The 20775-nt window shown below is 44.1% G+C and overlaps 1 protein-coding gene across 1 annotated transcript in view; it reads right to left on the bottom strand.

Moving 5' to 3' along the window:
• Positions 1-1833: 1833 nt before the first annotated feature.
• The window catches only part of SH3RF3 (SH3 domain containing ring finger 3), a 224942-nt gene continuing 206000 nt past the window's right edge, over positions 1834-20775 (bottom strand). The window contains exons 10-11 of the mRNA XM_032442587.1: positions 13184-13521; positions 1834-5085 (exon numbers count right to left, since the gene is read on the bottom strand). Coding sequence (XP_032298478.1) covers positions 4917-5085; positions 13184-13521 — 507 coding nt within the window. The 3' untranslated portion in view covers positions 1834-4916. The remainder of the gene's footprint in view (positions 5086-13183; positions 13522-20775) is intronic.

Here is a 20775-nt window from a genome sequence, read left to right as displayed (position 1 = left end):
GGGCACTGGAGCACTGTGTCTTAATACCAGAGGAACTGAGGATGTCCCAGGGTCACGTTGGTGGCTTCATAACAGTTCGGGGCCATGCGGCCTGCTGAAATACAGCTGGGGCACTGCAGCACTGTGTCGCATCTAAAAGGTATCATTTGTGAAATGAAAACCCATGGCAAAGAGCTGATGCTGGTCCATTAGAATAATATGTAAACACCGGCCCCGCTGTTTAACTATCACGTGTTTTGATAGCCTTTATGAACTGAAAGGCAATTCTCTCCCCTGGCTACATTATTATATAACCTCATCAGAAGATAAACAGCCTCCTTGCCCCCAAACATTTCGCAATTTGCATTTAGATTGTTCGGTGCCGACATTCAGAATAAGATACTTCCTAGCTTTGTCAAACAAAACCCAGCTGTCACTTAGCACAGCAGCAGTCAATTTATGTTCCTATTAACGCAGATCCCAGGCAATTATCTGAGGAGAGGTGGGGAAGATCTTAACACATTGCCCCCCGCCCTGTGTTTGTTTGGTGCGTTGCTGAGGGCGCAGCTGCAGCTGCAGGGCACAGAAACACAACCATGAAGAAGAGCAGGTCGGTGTTCTGCTGCTAGGGAAAACAGGAAGAGAGAGGTGTGGCTTGTAGGTCCTTTAGGTACCTATGCACTGAAAGCGGCTTTCCCTGTTTGAGCAGGTCCAGAGGAGGGCTATGAGGATGGGAAGAGAGAACACCCCTCCTGTGATGACAGGCTAGGGGAGCTGGGCTTATTTGGCCTGGAGAAGGGAAGGCTTTGGAGGGACCTCACTGCGACCTTCCTTTATTAGAGGGGAGCTCATAAGCAGGAGAGGGACTAACGCTTTTTACATGGGCAGGTAGTGAAAGGACAAGAGAGAAGCTGTGGTGCCCCATCCCTGGAGGTGCTCAAGGCCAGGTTGGATGTGGCCCTGGGCAGCCTGAGCTGGTGGGGAGCAGCCCTGCCCATGGCAGGGGTTGGGGCTGGGTGGGCTGTGAGCTCCCTTCAACCCAAACCATTCTGTGATCCTTCATTCTATGACTTCTTCACCAAGCCCCTGGGATTCTGTTTTTCTTTTATGGGCAGTGGGGTCTCACAAGGGTGGTATATATGGGAGTGGGCTGAGCTGAGCTGTCTCTGTAAGTATGGGATGGGGACAGGACTTCAGTGCCAGCACCTGCCTGGTGGCCTGGCTTGTACAGTTGATAAAAACCAAGTGGTGTTCTGTGGGTGGGGAGACACCCACACCCAGTAATTAGAAATACAGCTGTGGCCGACTGGAAAGTTATTTTTGCTACATGAAAGGCTAGGAGGAGAGGACAGGGCCCTCTCCAGACTGGATCACTGCTTGGCTCCCCTGCCAGGACAGCTCATTTATTTGGGTTGGCAGTCACTCGCTAAGCCACACATCTGCCAGGTTCACCATGTTGTAAGGAGCTGCTTATGTCAGGAGGAGCTCTTGGATGCAGGACAGCCCTGCAGATGTTGTCCAGGTGGTTCTCCTCTCCACAAGCGTCTGGGAATGGCCAAACCGCTTAACATTTTTACGATTATTATTTTTCTTTTGAAACACGGCTGGAATTGCCATTGCAGCAGCAAAGCACGAGGTGTGGGGCTGGGTCTCAATCAGGTACACGGCCTCAGAGGGTGGTTGCCACACTGCTGGCACCTTGCAGCTGGCCAGGCTGAGACGGAGGGAAGTTACCTGGGGGAAGTAACTGGGGGAGTTACCAGTAAAAGGAAGCACTCCTTGTGAGCTTCAGAGCCACTTACTTAATGTTATTTGTTCACTTTGCCATCTAATTAATAAAGAGAGAAACCTCCGTCAAGTTGCATTAATGTTTATTTTACTTAAAGAATCAGAAACACAGTCATTGTAGTTCATTTGTACTCATATCTGCCAACAATTCCTAAATCACGTTAACATTCATGTATAACAAAAACATTTTCTGAGCTGTGCAAAGTTCAAAGGGATTGTTCAATTACTTGAACACACTTCTAAAACAGTGAACCTGGCGTTTTACGAACCGAGGCTGCCAGAGGGATTCTTCTCTTTGTTCCCCTGTTGTAGGAGACGCAGATCTCTTTCCCCTTTCTCTTGTATGACAGGTGGAAATGAGACCACAGCACACATCAAGCCTCTCTCAGTCCAGGGCTTTCCAAAAGGCTCTGGGTCACTTTTCCTTCTCACCAATCTGCGTTGTGTTCTGCACTTGTGCTCCTTGCATGGAAGTGATTTGTCCAAGATGATTACTCAGTAACCCAAAGTGTGATGATAAGCAGTAAACAGGGGCCAGAAACAGCTGTTATCAAAGCAAATCCCCCCGGCAAATACTTTTCTTTGCAGGAGGTGTGAGATTGTTGCCCATTAGAAAAACAACATCTCTCTTTGCAAAACATTAATTTAAAGCACTGATTTCATGATACAATGTCTGTGTGTTTTCCTTTATCTTCTTGCATATCAACTTCTGCCCTGTTAAGTATTCAAAGGTAGAAATCTGGACCCTTTTTACATCTGGCTAAACACAACAGGCAGCAACCAAGCCGTCATCCTGTTCTGTTTTTCTACGTGTAATAAATACACCCATGGAGCAGAATTTTAAGAGAACGTAAACCACTGTAAGCTGTCAGAAAAATCTCATGTCTGGCAGAGCTAACCCAGAATCTTCATTGCAATCAATAAGACATGTCCTGACGTTTTCAACTTGCTAACTGTGCAGTCCTGTTTGAGGTGCATGAATACCGGTTCTGATTTGGACCAAACAGATGGACAGATATGGCTCTATTCTCAAAGAAGGCTTTCCAGAAGACACTTCTTCAATCTCCTATTGGTTAAAAAAAAAGGCAATTTCCTCTCAACAGTAACTAAACTTCTAGTGGCTGACTCATTACAGTATGGAATACGAACAAATGCAGCAATGTTAGACATAAAAAGAAACACCCTGAAAATAATGCCTCCCTGTTTGAAGGTGCTACACTTGGCCATGGACTGTGTTTCTGGGATCTGTTTGTTACACGTGACTGCGAGAAGAAACTCGTTTTTGCAGAGAACAAAGTCACAGAGCTGAACTTAAACAGGAACATTTACGGATGTGGTTTTTGATATGTACTAGAAGACACAGCTTACATGAAAACAAAACTTACACCTTCGCATATGAAGTACTGTCAACGCAGTAACGGCGTTCACCCACTGGGCCTCTTCCTCTCAATAAGATCATCTCCAGGTTACAGTGCTTCCAGCACGCTCCTAAATGACCACCACATGTTGGCTCGGGCCAACAGCCAAGGAACAGATACAGCTAAGAAAATTCTTTCATCACGTTTCATTCAGCAAAAGCTGAGGTCTTTTTAAGTACTCTCACAATTGCGTTATTGAACTTTTCTCGTTCTGCTTTATAGGAATAACTGACTGAACTCGCTTTACACTTATTGCACCTTTAAGTCCCTGGTAGATGGAAGCTTATATTGCCTGATACGGTTTGTATTGTAGCTTGACCATTATAAGAAATTGAACAGTCTCCAAAACTGTACATTTCTACAGTAAGAAATCACATTTTGATAATGCTAATTACAGCCATCGCAGATCAGCTCTCATCTCCACCATGCAACGACAGAGGAAAACACCATGGTCCCGGCACTACCTAGAACCTGCAGTGTTCTTCTTATTGCCACAAAATAGTCAATTAAAATGACTCCTCTAGGAATTACTTCCAATTCTGGAGTCATTATCGCTCTCCAGACAGAATGCTGTGTATCAGCATGGGTATTCAGACACTACGAATACACTGGGGAGAGCGCACGTGTGCACGGTGCACGGGCACACTGCTCCCAGGGTATTGATCAGTGACCAAGCAGCTTTTTCTCTTTTCCTCTATGAAGCATGACCAGTCAGATCTCGTCCTTCAGGTACATTTCTAATTTCGTATGCTGAATGCAAATCTCATTGCAGCCTCTCTGTTTAACCAAACCGAATCTTTAGCAGTTAAAAAAAATAGCACCAGATGTATGAAAAAGAGGAAATGTCTGATCTAATAGGAGTATATATAAAGTATAACAATTCTTACAGTAAAAAGGTACGTCATACAAAAAAGCGATGGGAAGTGATACTGAAGGACAAAAATCCATGCCGCATATCATAGGGGCAGAAGACGGGCAAAAGGGATTCCGCTGGAATAACCACAGTTTGATAGTGGAGCTGTGCTTCATCCAAGATCCACCCGGTAGTAGCACCGGGACACAGCGGGTGACGGGGACTCTGAGCACTGATACACCTACCGACAAACTCACGCAGCATATCTCTGAGGTATATAGAAAGCATGACGTTAACGTTTTGGGCTCCTCTCTTTCTCTCTCTCATGACGACACACGATTCCTTAGCCAGGGTTTTCTCCACCCTCCCCACCCTTTTTTTCCCTCAGGAAAAACAAAATCCCAGTTTAAGAGCTTCCTAGCACACCTCCGTGAACTCTCAAATCCATCTTGCATAGGCCAGTAATAAGAACACTGCAGCTCTGACAAATAAGTTACAGCAATATAACAACTTTCCTCTTAATTTTTTTTTTCTTTTCTTTTCTTTCTTTTTCTTTTTTTTTTTTTAAAGATATTTTCTCTATAATTTACACAAAAGGTTAACAGCCGGAGTTTAGGCTACGTACAGTCCATGTGGGCATCCTTTCAGTCCGTGATTCCAGGCGGAAGGCACTACTTCAACATACCACCGTATGCACCGCGCGATTCCAGAAGCACAGCGGGATGCTATGTCTCTGAAGCTGTGGACTGAAGGGCCTGGGGGAGTCTTTGGAAATAAAAATGGCAGTGGTTATCAGTCCAGTTTCCCTTTGCGGTCTCTTCTTGTGCTATGCAGTTTCCCCTGAAAGCTCCTCCAGTCCAGAGAGCGGTGATCCATCCTCAAAAGCTCTCCACAAAGCTCCCAGGGAAGAGTCCCGTCCTGCCATTCCTCTGTAGCGTCCCTTTGTACCAGCCGTCCTCCCGCTTCTTGTGCACGAACACAATGTCACCCTCCTTCAGTTCGATCTCGGCCTCGCTCTGAGGCGGGTAGGGGACCACCACACGGTACCTTTCAGAAACAAAAGGGCAAAGACCTCATCAGACGCACATCTACCCATCAAGCTGTCTGAAACCCATGCAGGGCTGACCTGGTCCAGGAGCGAGCCTTTGCAGGCTCAGTTCCTCAGGTCAGTGGCCCTGGGGGCTCACCCAGGACAAACTTCCTTTGGATTTAACAAAGACTGCTGCAATTTGAGTCACCTCACTTCTCTCTTTCCCTCATGTCCTGTGAATCAGAAATTTTTAGGAATAATGTGCTTGGAAACATCAGTAAGTCAGGCTTTTGCAAATCAGTTGCATCTGATGCTGCTATGTTGTCTACCAAAGCTCAGTACCATGGGGAGCTTTCTGCCCAGCTTGACTGGCACTTGTGCTTGGGACATGCCATAAAGCTGGACTGTGACAGAAGGATGTGTTGTCAGATGCCTGGGGTGACAGCCTTGCACACTGCTGCATCCATGCCATCCCAAATTGGAACTGGCAGTGCTCTGGCCAGCTGCCTTCAATAACAGCAGAAACTAGCTAAAGCACTTCACAACTTTCTTCTTACCACGTGTCTTGGGAATGCACTTTGAGTCCCTCAGACCTGGAGGGGAACCTAAGTTGGAAAGGTAAGAAATGACTTGCGCAGCACTCTTTAAGCCAAGAGGGAGCCCTTACCCTGAGCCACCTGCAGGGCTGTCTGGGAACTGGGCTTCCACATGTCACACCATTTACTCCATTGCAGTGAAGCAGAGATGGACCCCATACAGCTGTTCTGCTCTCAACCTCATCATTCTGGGAATACAGACTGGGCCCTTTCACATTAGTGCGCTGGTGTGCAGGGCTGGGAACGTATTTCTGCTGTACTCTTCTTCCTCAGAGCAACTACATTCACTGTTCTCTGGCATTTGATTAGCAGTCAATAACTGTCTTGCTAATTGCAAAGTAATTAATATGGTAAGATAGTTAAAAGATGATGATTATCTAAAGCCCATCTCCTGAGGATTCCTATTTCCACAACCACTAGATGGCTTCTGATCACTCAGTCACCTTTTTAACAGGCAAGTATTTATTTACATAACATCCTGTCTTCTAGAACTGATTTCAACACGCTCTGAAGGATCTGGAGCTCTCTCTACAGCCATTCCTTTGGGGGAAGTTCTTTACAGAGAGAGTAGTATGGTGCTGGCACAGGCTGCACGGAGAGGCTGTGGGTGCCCATCGCTGGAGGTGTTCAAGACCAGGTTGGATGGGGCCCTGGGCAGCCTGGTCTGCTATCAGACCTGGAGGTTGGTGGCCCTGCCTATGGCAGGGGGTTGAAGCTTCGTGATTCTTGAGGTCCCTTCCAACCAAAGCCATTCTGTGATTCCATGACTCCCTATGAGATGGTACCAAAGCAAGGAGCTCTTGAGAAGCAGCTGCTGATTTTCTTTGCAGACACCACTTGGCTACATAGTGACCACTGTTCTGAAACTAGGGATTCCACTTAGTTTTGCCATGACAGTGAAAATGCCAGTTTTGGCTGCATGTTTGAACACCTCCATGGACTTGGAAACACAATCAGTTCCATCTGGAGTGGAAGTTCTGCCCTAAAACCTGACTACAGCCTTGTTAACTTTACAGGGCAACACAGTCATGTAGAAAATAATGTTCAAGCACCATCAAAAATCTGTTGGTCATCTCGGTCCCTTGGTCAATAAATCCAGTTGTCACTGCCTTTCTCTGTGGAAAAGCAAATAGCAGAGGTTGAAAAGTGTGCTTCTGGCTGGCTGGGGGAAAAATGGTCTATCACGCTATCATCTGAAGAACTGCTACACTTATATTATGAGGCTTTGCCAATTACAGCCATTATGCAAATGAATGCACACATTATTTCAAACACTCTGCTGCAGTGTTGATTAATTAAATTATCAGAGTGGAACAATTTTAGCTAAGATGATGCCAAGTTTCAGATCTCTTGACTCTACGTACAATCACAGTCTGCTCGAGCTGTGCTCCAGCATCCTGAAAGGCTTTGAGGAAGAGGAGGGATGGACCTGGGCAGCAGCTGAGTGGTGCAGAGGCAGCCCCAGGCCATTTGGGCAGATCAGTTCAAAAAATATAGAAGGTGGTTTTGTCTGATGTAGGGTCACACTAAGAACCGAGCTGGGACTGCCTGCGCCTCATACCTGAAGTACACAGCCCTCCTTTTAAAGACAGGGTACACCTTAGGAAAGTGGAGTTGCTACTCCCTACATGGCTCACACGAGGAGGGAGGTGACCACGCTCAGTAAGAATGTGCCCATCTTCATTAAAGTGATTCTCAGAGCATTTCCTTAGAGAGTTAAAGAAATAAATCTCAGCCTCTGCCTCGCAAAATGAAGCACTTCTTCCCATTTAAGGAAACCCCAAGTGCTGTGTTTTAAATTCAATTAACTATGGTACTTCATGGGATAACATTGAAGTGCTTTGGATAGAGTACCGAAATCTTAGATATAAAAGACCTTGCGAATCAGTTGAGAAATCCTCCGTGAAAGACCAAAAAGATGCTTGCATTTTTTCCCTTGTGAGGTTTTAGAAGCAGAGCTGGGCAGAGCCAGAACAACCAAGGTTGCAGCAAGCAGAGAAATGATCACATAGCCTAGCTGCCAGCAAGGGGCTTGCGGGCACCATAAATCGCTCCTGTCAGAGCATGTGCTGCCACTCGGAGACCTCCAGGTGGCATTTCAGCCTTGATTTTTTTTCCCCACAAAACTTCACTGCAAATATATATTGGCCATATTTTCTTGGCAGAAGAGATCTTTTCCCTTCCCTCGCTCCCAAAAAGGCAGTCCAATGTTCTTCTATTTATATCTCCGCTCTTCATTTCCCTTTTTGTCCCCTTGTCTTTGAGAAGCTACGATAACACTGCAGGTTTTCTTACCCCAAAATGCTTCTTGACATCTTAGACGGATCTCAGAAACACTTCTGTTTTATCCATATCACATTACACCTCTCAATTATGAACTTTTACAAATGCTAAGTAGTTGGGCAACAAACCTGATTACAATTGAGGCGAGCACGTCTGCCTTTGTTATTGATATTGGGTATTTTCTCTTGCAAACTGCACCTTCAGAGAGCTGTCCTTCTGCCCAGCCTTCTGAGAAAGCCCCATTCTATGGCCGTTCTGGTCAGTCCACAGTGGTTTTCCTTCAGAAATTCACCTGCTTTTGGTAGGGTTCAAAATGCCCCCAGATCACACAAGTTTAGTAGATGGTCAGAGGGCAATGAAGTTAAAATCCCTGCTGGCTGATGTGCCAAGTTGAATTAGTTCTGCGGGACATCAGCAGTTGCAATTCTTCTTTCCCAGCAATCAGCTTCTTTCCTATTTCAGTTTCAGGGCACAGACTCCATGCTGACTTTGCATCCCTGGGTTGGGCACTTCAAACTTGGAGGGGAGGGTAAGGTTTGGGGAGGGTCCTGAGTGCAAAGAGAAAATACATAAGGGGAGGCTGGGAGCGGTAGCAGGAGGGATGGAGAACAGTTTTGCCCAGGCACTGGTGAATGGGGGGAAGGAGATCTGAGTAAGAAATGAAACCCATGGCCGTGTTCTTATAGCACTTGTCCTTTCAGTCAGCTGTCCCACCCAGCTTTCCCCTCACTATCACCACTGACATGTGCAAGGTGCAGCTAAAATTCCTGACCTCTGATATGTGTTACATGATGGAAGTTCTGCTTTCGTTCCCTTTAAAAAAGCAAGAGTGACTCAAGATGGCAGACATATAGATGCATAAAGACACCTTAAAAGAGCAGTAACATTTCACAACCACCATCTGAGAGGGAGAAATAAGAGACTAAGACTGCCCATGACTTCATTTTGCTTGCTTTCAATTGAGCCTTCCATTACGTGATCACATATTACCTTTCCCACAGGATGCCTGCCTCATTTAGTGCACACAATGTCCTGCTCTGGATGCAAGTCAAGGTTCTGACATGGAAGAGATATGAGCTTGCTGAAGACACTTCATCTTCTGCAGAGTTTGGGTGATGTCTGGTGAGGGACCCCAGAGAATCTGGCTGAGAGGCACAGGTGTGAGGCACGTGGATTGTCTGACTCCTCCAGCTGCAAGGCCTCGTGCCACACTTTCCACAGAATGAGCCTAATCTCATGCACTTCAGCTGTGTAGGAGTCAGTTGCCTGCTCTAAGTTGCTCATGAAGGCTGTCATTGTGAACAAACAGGCATAGAATGGTACTGATCAGAACCCACCAGTAATTAAAAGCTGGGCTCAAGGATGGATGCTGAGGAAAGAAACAAAATACCAAATATCTTCTTCGTGAGTAAAAATGTGTGTCCACTAGATTGATGGAGCTGTAGCAGCTGCAAAAATAGAGGTGCAACAAAGCAAATTAGGACTGCAAAGCTAACCTCTGATCTGGGCCCACTTACACTGTTCGACTTTGAATACTTAGTTCAAGAGTCTTCTTGTAAAAATACTGCACTGAGAATAGGTTTCAGGAGTCCAGTGCTGTGAATCCAACAGATACCTTGTACGATGTGACGTGTTTTGTGAGGAGATAGCTCAACTGTGTATCCAGCCCCGATAACCGCTGCTCCTACTTATCATTGGAGCTCTGTTTCTCCATCCTTTCACTGACCCATTGCAGAGACCTGCAAAGCACCTCTGCACACTACAAGCCAGAACCTGTTTCACTGCTCTCTTTTACAGTGTCTGAACCAGCGGACTCAGAAGAACAAACCTCAGTTGGATCCTTCACCCTCTGCTGGAAGCACTGCAGGATTCAATTTCTGAGATGGCTGACCCCAGTTTCTCAGTCTTGAGTTAAGCACCCAAGACAGAGAAGCACTTAACTATGTGCATACATGTCACTGCTCAGTCAGAACATACTCCTGGGGTCACGTCTCTGGTATCACTTTCCAGGAAAGAAAAAAGCCCTTCCTTTGCTTTCCCTTTTGGCAAAGAAGATATACGTGCATGACAAAATTGAAGTCAATGGCCGTTAAGCACATGCTTGAATGCTTCCTTGAATGGGGAGCTCAATTTCTAATGTGGCAGTGATTTGTAGAAAGGATAGATGGAAACATGGAGGGGTCTATTTTAAAGGTTACACTCACTGTTCCTATCTAATTCTGCAGCGCTGCTGTGGTTACCACTTGTTCAAAGGCTCCCTGAAAACCATATAAATGCCAGGCAGATATGCCAGTCGTGACAGTAAGTCTGGATACAACCACTTTATCAGGCTATAACATGGCAGAATTAGTGCCAGTTACTATAAAAGAATCAACAACGCGTGACATGTTTTACTCAGGTTTGCATCTGGGAACAGTGCCAGCCAGTGAGGGGAACATGACTCACGCACATACACTCAGCTCTCCCATTTTGCTTTAACGTACAGTCAGATTTTCTTGAAGGGGGTGGCAAGGCAAATGTTTTGCTTTGGTGCTGCTAGGCAGACGGCATACCCTTCTTCCATGCACTGATGTCAAGGGGATGGGGGTGAGTCTGTAGCTGCCTGATGGCATCCTTGCATGGGATCGGCTGTGCCAGTCTGGTTTCTTGCACAAGCAGCTGCTGGATAGAGCAGCTGTTGGCAAAGAGTGTGCGGGGCACATGCAGCTTGACGGGGTGCTCAGTTGACAGTCAGTCACTGCAACACAAAGTGACAAGGACACCACCTGGGAAATTTCTCCGCTCGGCTGCTCAGACTGTGGCATGCTTTGCAACAGGGAGCAGCAGAAGGAAGGTGGGTTTAAAAATGCACTGTGGGAAGCTACACTCAGAAGGCAGAGATGGGCACTAACTATTCCAGCAGCCCAGTTAAACATCAAGGGTAAATGACAGGTACATTTCCAATCCAGCCACCTGCAGCCAGGTTTTGTAAATATCAAATGGAGTAAGATACAGTATTGCTTTCCTTGCTCTCTTGGTGTACAAGAAAATGAACAGCAGCATAAAAATTAGCAGCATCTCTATGATGGTGAAGCTCAGTTCACTTTCCTTTCTGACAGGCTGCGCTCCCAAGGAAGGCTGTACTGTCAGGCAGCAGGACAGGCAGTTCTGTTAAAGCTGCAAGTTTAGGGCTTTGTAACACACCTCTGATATGGCTTGTGGCACATCTGCTTGGTTTCCATCAGTAGCCTGGACACAGTGAGGGCCAGAGATGCAAGCCAACCCCTTTGTGAGAAGTAGCGGTTCTCTGCTGCCTGTGTAAGCCTCTTTTTGAATGCTGTAAATATTAAGGAATGTGCTACTTCTTCCAACCTTCCAGCGCTCTGTCTGTGTGTGCACAGATGGGCGTTGGGAGACAGAAAGCCAAGTACAGCTAAGTGCACTGAAATGCTCTGCAGCTTTTTAACATTTCAGCCAGCATCTGAACCTGTTTATCTAACCTTTTTTTCCACCACCATCCCCCCACCCCTTTTCTTTCTCAGAGAATTGCTCCTACTGTGCAGATGAAATGCACCAAAATGCAAACAAGCAAAATGTGGAGCCGAGTGATGTTGAATGCGAGTTCCTCCGCTGCCAGATGTGAAGAGAACAAGTGGTCTGAAAACTGTAATTTGTTGTTGTTGGGTTTTTGTTGGTTTTTTTTTTTTTTTTTTTTTTAATAATTTGGTACTTCTGAGCAATTTGACGATTTAATGAGCACAGATGGATGTGGGATGAATTTCTAAGAGACAAGTGTTTAATGTATCTGCTCAGATTATTCTAGGCCTAAGCATTATCCTTCCTAGTGCGTGAAGGTAATTAATATTTCCCATTATGGCATGAAAAAACCCATATGATCAGTTAAGGAATGCAGATACACCAATGATATGGAAGTTAATTCATAAATCAATTAGAGAATCTTGCCTGCTGTGTATAATTAGGGTTACTTCAATTATAGCTTATTTTCAGATTTAAGACTCGAGAATCAAAACGCTTAAAATGAGAGGAAGTTCCTTACCATCATATACTGCAAATGGAAGCATTTGCACAGTTGTAGCAGTCTAAATCTATTCTCTCCTCATTCCAGCAAGGCTGAGCTTGTCCCTCCGGTTCTATTCTGTTTCATTGCAGCTGCTTAAAATTGTCATTAGTTGAATGTTTCACCGTCAGGATCCCCCCGAGGTGAAATGAGAAATGTGCAGGATATGGGACCAGCCCCGGAATATTAAACAGTGTGTCTGGACTCCTTTACATCAAAGATTGGAAAGCAGCACCTCAACAGCCAGCTTCGAGGCACCAGGGAATGCTCTTCCTGGTTTCTTTCCATGGCTATGTTTAACTAAAGGTGCAGCATTCCACTGATGTAGTTACACTGGTGCTAAATCTGGTTTATATTGATTTAGCTTTTCTTATAGTGTTAATCTAAACTGATGTGGACCAAATTAAGTGTGCCTAAATAGGGATTGGTTTTTCACTCTTTTCACTAAATTGGTTTTTCATGGATTTTAAAGACAAGAGACTACTGAGATAGTCTGCTCTCACTGCCTTCACTACAATGCTGAAGGACCTGTCTGCATTTATTTCTGCTTCCAGTGTAATAGCTGTGCTCAAAGTACAGCATCTCTTTTAGACAGATCTCCCAGTTCAGCATAAAAACATTCCCAAGCCTGTCCCTTCTGCAGTCTCTTATGCGTTGGTCCGAAGCTGCTCCTAAGCCTGTTCCTTAACAGCTGCCATAGAGCTCGTAGTTTCACTCCCCAAAAGCACACTGGTTCAAATCTCCCATTGTTCTTAGGACGCCCTGCACCCACTCAGATTTGCCTTGAATTTAGCTTGAGTGAAATACACTGTTATTCTGTGTTCTTCTATGGAAGAGTTGAATTAGCTCTGTACCAATGGGTCTGCCCTCTTCATCACCATCCTCCCACTTTAGTCCCGCAAATAGCAGATACTTTATATTGGACAGTGCAGGTCCAAGGCACAACTCATTTTTCTAGGGATTCCTGATCTAGAGTTACAGTTGATGCCAAACAGTGAATCAGGTTGCAACCTACCTACTCAGTATCTGCTAGTCAGGATTTCAATGGGCATAGGCAAAGCTGCTCACAGTCAATCTACAGAGCTGCAAAACTTAAACTACGCTTGAGCAAATGAAACATGCAGCCCTCCTCCAAAAGCTCTCTGAGGACGCAATGACCTATGGAGATATGCAACTTACCTTTCCCGAGGCAAAGGCTTGGGCTCTGGCCGAATAGCTGCCATGGAAGAGAGGGGCTGCCTGGCAGGAGAAGGGATGGAAAAATTCAAATCCAAGGAGCCTGTTTTCCTGTGCAGAGGCTCCAGCCCCATAGCTCCTTGCATTTCGCTCTCGATAGGGCATGAGCCTGCCCTGCCGTGGCTGGAGAGAGAGGAGATCTCTGGTCCCACCGCCCCTTGGAGGACTCCTTCGATGGCTGCCTGCGGGTCGTGCGTGGGAGACACGGATGGTGGTGAGCGCGACTTCTTTTTTGTCGATGCTCCTGCCAGAAGCTTCAGCAGCCCGCTCTTCTTCTCCTTCTGCAAAGCAACAAAAGGAAATGTGGGCAGTGAGCAGACATCCCTCATCCCTTTGTGCTCCCTTTGGAAAATCTCACTGTGCAGCAGGAACCTTCCCCAAGCTGCCTGTATAGGGATGGGTTCAGGTAGAACCTGAGCTTTGCTGATAAACATCCTACAAAAATCCCTCCCCATCCAGCAGTGCTGAACTTATTCAGCAGAACAAGGACCTGTTATAGACAACCTCTAGTTTCAAAACTACCCAAGCAGTGATCACGTGCCTCTTGAAAGACATCCTGCAGTTGGTGGGACAGCAAAGGTACAAACTTCCCATGCAGAAAAAGAGTCAACCAGACTGCTGCTCTCTCTCTCTCTTCCAGAGCACTCCTGTTCTCCAGTAGAGGAACTCCCAAAAAGTAACACAGCAGGTGCTATGATGAAAAACCACCAGAGGGAAAGCAATGGAACCGCTCATCATTGCTGCCTCATTTGCTGCTTGCCATTGTAAGCCAGTAAACTGCTTGATGCAGACTTACCGCAGGGAGGACTTTCTTTTACGGAAGAGATGCATTGGACTTTGCATGTCTTATAACAGTGTGAGAAATTCTACTATGTGTCCATCTTAAGCGCACACAAATAAGGGGAGGGGAAAAGGAGCCCAGCAAACACAGTACTGATGGAACAGAATGATCTCTCCATCTTTGAGCAGGAAAGCTCTTTGGAAATACAAGCCAGCAATTCATTTGTTAGTAGACAAAAAGTCCCATGCGAGATTTAAAACGATGCTCATTTATGTGCTGAGTGCTGAAGTCATTTCTCAAAGCAGCTTTAAAGAATAGGAGGACTACAGCAAAATAAATATAAGCTTTTAGAAGACGCTCAGAGTAGTAAATCTACTTGTAAATGTACTCAGAGTGTCTGATGTCTCTGCTGCCTAAGTTCCTGCTTGCACTCTTTACTGCCATGGACTTGTTAGAAAGCAGAAATACCTCAGATGTTAAGATCTGTACATGCAAAAGTAAAGCACGAACCATGTCCAATGATTTTTGAAGAGCAGAGTCTGAACTACACTTCAAGGTGCCAGTCTCCTGGCACTACTACTAATCCAACTACTAAGGTATTCTGTCACTTATGGGTTACCTTATAGATTAAAGGACCCGTCCTGCCAAGATGCTCACCCAAGCACAATCTGAGGGAGTGAAAGGAAGGCCATATGGCACCAACGGATCAGAGCCACCAACTTCATTCCCTGGGGCATAGAAGAGAAGACCATAGACATCTCCTCTCCCTGATGAGGAGGAAGAACTCCTCTGTGTGTAATGGAACTCACTTGAAGAACTAGAAAACATTTCAGCGTTTCTTTTCACTTTCTGATTAAGAAATATTGCTGCTGTCATCATTAAATCAAATTGTAAAGCTCTTCACAAAATTGAGAGCCTCTTCTTTCCCCGTGGCTCACTGAAACAATAGCTCGAATGATCCCAGCATACTGTGTCAATACGCATTTGAAGGTGTCTAAAGGTCAGTGACAGAACACAATAGCCATTGTGGGGCTCTGGAGAAATGGCTATTGTGCAGCAGTGAGCACTTTGAGTCTCTTTAATTGGCAGCTTTGCACATGCAAAGTAACTACACGAACTGAAGCCCTGTATAATGAACAATTAATATTCCTATGTGGTAGCAGCTTTTCTAATTTTTGCTTCTAATTTAAATACCTTGGGCAATTTTCATTTGAAAAACCTTGGATGACTTAGACCATTTAAGGTACAGAAGCCAAAATCTTCGGAAAGAAGGAAATACACGCATTCACAACCATCTGTGCATTAAGAAGCAGATGAGGCTGACAGTCATCTAATTTTGTTTACAGGAACAGCTCCCACCCTACAAGGTTACTCCTGACATAAATTTCTGCACTGAAGCTGCTGTCCCTTGAACAGCAGAGAGCTACAATGAACGTGCTGAGGTATCCTTGTTCTGCTTTAACAAAAGCAGATAGAGATATTAACAAAAGCAGATAAATAAAGAATTGATTTTTAGGCTTCTCGTAGTCAACTGTGCATCTTACTCAACTTTTGAGACTAAGATCTTTAAAGAGCTGAGATGTTGTACTTCATTTGCTAAGCCAAGTCAAAAGACCCAAAAGTCCCATTATGGCTTTGGGGGAGATATTTGGAGGTGAACAAATACAGAACACCTTAGGGTGCCTGGAGTGTAGACATCGCATCCAGCTCTCTCTCCCTTTGAGTCTGCCAGTTGTTCTCAGCCTCTTCTGGTAAAGCAGTACCAGACTCTCTGCTGAAGCTGCTCAGAGCAAACCAAGGACTGCTGGGAGCTGATGATTTGCTATGATGTGTCTCATGAGAAACACACTGGTTTTGAACTTTCTGCAATCAGTAGTTCAACATAAAACCCATCAGGTCTCCTCTCATCTGTAAACGGTCCTAAGTTAAGACTCCTTGTGCTGTGGGAATTCATTAGTGCTCCAATACTACGAAGTCACACGTTTCTTTGAGAGCAACCAGTCATTTTCCATGGCTTTAACAGCCAAAAAAAGAAATGGGAATTTGGAACGGAATGTTAAAACGCAATCCCAGTAATGATTTATTCCAAGTGTCCAAGTATTATGAATCCATTTAATATTCAGTATAATAGCAACCATCCTTCATAAGAAATTAATTTAATATTTATATGGCTGTCCAAGAGAGTCCTTTCTGCAGCAGTTTCACTGTAAATCAACTAAGCACCAAAGGGCTGCACAGAAATGCTCACCAATTGATTTCAGACGCCGCGGGTTTTGAAAAGATAGAAGTTTACAGTGGACGTTTCTGATGACTGCAAGGAATTACGTTTCTGAACAACAAAAAAGATGCCTCCCCTTTTCCATTCATGGGCTGCTGTTCTATTGCTTTCTAGGAAATCTGTAATCTACCGAAGCAGCTGTGTAATTATTGAGTTTTCTTTGTCTGGTAGCTACGTTTCCAATTGACTGCAAACTGTGTTTGACGTCTCTGCCTCCTGAACCCACCAAGGTCAGATCTTTGCATCTCTGCTGATGGATGGGTTCACAGTCCTAACGGCACTTCTCCCATCTCCTGGCTACTGCCCACATGTCCAACTGAATTTAAATCATCATCTTTGTGTTGTGCAGGTTTTATTCTAGGAGGTTCGCAGTCAAAACTTCCAAGCCATTAATTTTGTAAGGATCAATACCTTCTTTAAAAAGAAGAGAAAGAATGAAACAAATCCCAGGCTGTTTCTAGTTAAGAAAAAAAAAAAAAAAAGGACTGTGAACACAGACGGTATATATAGGGCAGAATTTCTTACTTCCCCAACAAAGTCTAAGCTCGAGACTCTGTTCCTATGGTGTAGCATGAAGGAATCTCAAAGGAAATCAGTCTCTGGCAACACACGAATGGAATAGGCACTACTTCTGTGACCCTGAAGCATACATTTGGGAAGCCATCACTTAGATAGGTGCAAGTTCCCCTGTGGAACATTTCACTGTGGGAATATTTTGAAAAGTAAATACAGTCTGAGCTTAAGAACCCATGAAAGACTAGATTAAAATTAAAGTCTCAGATATGTAAATGTTGAAATATTTTGCTTCACAGTAATTGGGGATGATTTTTCCCCTCATTAATAACCCCACTTGAAGATAATAACTAGCTCTTCTTTCAGCTTCAGAGATGAGATGAGCACAGAATGCAGCTACTTCGTTGATGACTGAGTGATAACAGAGTCCCATATCTGCAAAGAAATAATCATGCCGTAATTCAAACACCAATTATACATACTGGTTTTAGTTTGTTTCTTTTTTTCCTTTTTTTTTTTTTTTTGTTGTTGTTTTTTTTCCATCAGCAGCTCTTAATACACCATTTCCTACCTATCTAGGCTCATTAAATAAATTAGGAGACCTTACTGCAGCTGACAGAAAATCTGGTTCCAGCGATTGAAAAGAAGCAATTTCTCATGCAACACCAGCTACATCAATAGATAACAGAGCCAGAGGGAGAAAGAAGGTTTCATTTAAAAATGAAGAAAAAAGAAAACAAAACTGTTTAAATGCTGCCCTGAGCACTGAAGAACAAATGAGGAACTTAACAATCAGTCAGTACCCCCCAACCACCACTTTCACTGTTTGTTTAACTTGGCCAGTACTTGTTACAGCAAATTTAAGTTAGTGTCTGGAGAGTAGTATGTTTTTACTCTGATTCTAACTTGGTTACTGGTGATTGATGCTCAGATTAAGAGGGTAGGGAGTACTTTGAACTATGTATTTTAAGGAGAAAGCTGTTTGGGTTTGTAAAATCCATAAAGTTATTTGATTTGATATTTTGATAATTATTGAAAAACCAAACGGGCACCACCTCAAATGAAAACCTCGTGTTTGTGAAGTCTTTGGATACGGATTTACCATTTGTAGTTTGTCATTATTTCTGATGAGGCATAAGTGACATGCTGAACAAGACAACAGTAATTACTTCTAGGTAATTACTTTTAAGTTATTACTGTGCAGCAATTACTATACAAGCATTGCTGCTTTTAAGGACTACTTTTGTAGATTATATGATGTAGAAATACGATGACTCTTCTGAAAGTAACGCCTCCTGTTTTATTATGTTGGCCCAAGACATCAGAGGTGGATGTTGGTGGTACGGCAGTGGAGGCTGAACCTTCCTATCAATATTACATGTTGTTGTAGTGTGACAGATGGCAGCAGAGGGGCACTCTGACACAATGGCATCTGATGTGGAAGTGCGTATGAAGCAAAGGTGTGTCACTGAACTCCTCCATGCAGAGAAAATGGCACCCACTGACATTCATCAACTCTTGCTGAACATTTATGGAGACCAAACAGTGGGAGGTCAACACTAAACTCTACTAAATAGCATTATTGTGCTCTTTGTAGCTGTTGTAGCTTCCATGGAAATAAATAGGAGGCATTACTTTCAGAGCAATCTCCATGACTGCAAAATATACAGTTGTTAATGGAGACAACTAACTCTGGCCAGAAGTCTATTACACCATCAGTATAAACTCAGTGAGGAACAAAAAGAATTCATTATATCATTAGTTTTTAAATTTCAGCAATTGCAACATACGTACATGCACAATTATATTAGACTTATGGCCGCTGGCTTGAAAAATAACTAACTTGTATTAAAGTCATTAATCACAGAATCATTGGAGATTGGAGAGGATCTCAGGAGATCACCAAGTCCAACCCTCTGTGCTAAAGCAGGTTCCCTACAGCAGCTTGCAGATGAAAGCATCCATGCAGGTTTTGAATATCTCCAGAGAAGAAGACTTCACAACCTCTCCAGGCAGCCTGTTCCAGTGCTCTTCAACCTCACAATAATTAATATTTTCCTCATGTTCATATGAAACTTCCTGTATTCCAGTTTGTGACCACTGCCCCTCGTTCTGGCACTGGGCACCACTGAAAAGAGCCTGGTCCCATCCGCTCGACTCCTGCCCTGTAGATATTTTTAAGTGTTGGTAAGTTAGGCCTCGCAGGGCATTTCATATGTTTCAATAACCCAACTGCAAAAATAAATAAGTTCAGATCAGTACAGGAAAGCACACAGGCACTTAATCTCGTGCTTTTGTTGAACTGAGGTGGATGCAAGGCTCTACAGAGTACTAAACGAGATACAAGGGGAATCTAAAAATGTATTTGAATATTCAATCTATATGGAATGTTAGATCTTTTAAACACTGGAGCAAAGTTAAAGACAAATATTCAGGGAGAAAAAAGCTGGAGTGGAAGCAGAGAGACTCAGCTACCAGTGGGCTTCCTGGACTCTACTGCATTCTTAGTGGGCAGAAGGAAAAACTAAAGGTACTTTAAAACTACTTATAGCGAATGAGAGACAGCCCATTTGCTGAACTGCTATTGCCTTTTTTTTTCTGTGTTTGACGGAGAGAGCAGCTGATGGATTATTATTATTTTTTAATCTCACTGCTTTTCCTCATCTGTTACATAGGGAATAGGTGATGGTTATGGAAAGGGTAGAAAGTTTTAAGATACAAAACTTATTCCATGCCCTGATTACAGTTTGTGTTTGTTTTTTTAGTGGGAAATGCTGAAAAGAGAGCACTAGGGGACTGAAACTACCCAAGAATTTGATAAAGTTACTCAAAATTGACTTGGGAACAGATCAGTTGTTTCTCACAATGCAGGAATTAAGAGGAAGCGTAATGAGATTATCAGGCAAATGGCTCAAGCAAAAAACAAAATAGGAAGCACTTTTTCACACAACATATAATTAAACAGCGAATTCCTGCACACAGGATTGTGGAAGCCAAAAGTAAGATCGGGTTCAAAGGGGATTAGATAAATTAATGGAGAACTGATCTAGCAAAGGCTGTTAAAATAACGGGATGGATCCAATCTCTGCTTCAGAAAGTCTAAACAGGGAGATGAAACAGTACTTAGAGCATATACAGGGTACCCCTACCTTGCTACAAAGAGATCATAAAATCAGTGATGAAGATTGCTACAATAAAGAAACAAAGATATTTAGCAAGAGCATAGGAAACAGGACAAAGCCAGGAACAAGTCCTTCCCTGCACTGTCCCAGATTTGGAAACTCAGCTGTTCAGAAACTTCATCAGCTGCAGGTGATTGAGAGAGTGCAAAAGGCAGCCACCAGCAGGATGCAGCGTCAGCCAAGGAAGAGAGACAAAAGGTTGGGAAGTGAAACCCCAGAGTAATCTGCAATTGCAGATTCCTCAGCTCCATCTCTGATGAGCATCACGGCACAGACCAAAGGCTGCAGAGATCACCCTGAACCAAGAAGCCACCAAACTACTGGCAATGGGGCTGATGATGCCCTGCTGCTTCCAGGAGCACACCTTGCTTCCTAATCTGGGGTCACAATGCCACTGTACATACCAAGGGCATACCTGGAGCCAGCATGGAGGTCTCCTACATGATGCCAGCCCAAGGCTTGAAGATCTACCCTAAACTGAAGCCCAGCAAATTACAAATCTTTTAAATTTTATTTTAATGTATAAACCAGGTATGAAGGAATGATTTAGGACACTCTGGAAAACTAACTGTAGTTTCTAGACAACTGAACAGATGGACAGAGTATGAGCAGCCTTCTGAAAAGCCATGGTCATTTATTGACGCTAGAGGTAACTGGCAGGTTAGTTTGCTGCTCCTTGTCTCTTGTAAAGAAATGAAGAAGATTTACTGGTCTTGGGGAGTGCCAGGGGCAACACTCACATTTTGCAGAAAGCCAGAGGAAGCTCATCCACCAAACACTT

This window comes from Coturnix japonica, chromosome 1 (genome assembly GCF_001577835.2).
Source record: "Coturnix japonica isolate 7356 chromosome 1, Coturnix japonica 2.1, whole genome shotgun sequence".
Lineage (NCBI taxonomy): Eukaryota > Metazoa > Chordata > Aves > Galliformes > Phasianidae > Coturnix > Coturnix japonica.
The sequence above is the reverse complement of the archived record's forward strand: the minus strand, read 5'-3'. Positions and strand labels throughout refer to the sequence as shown.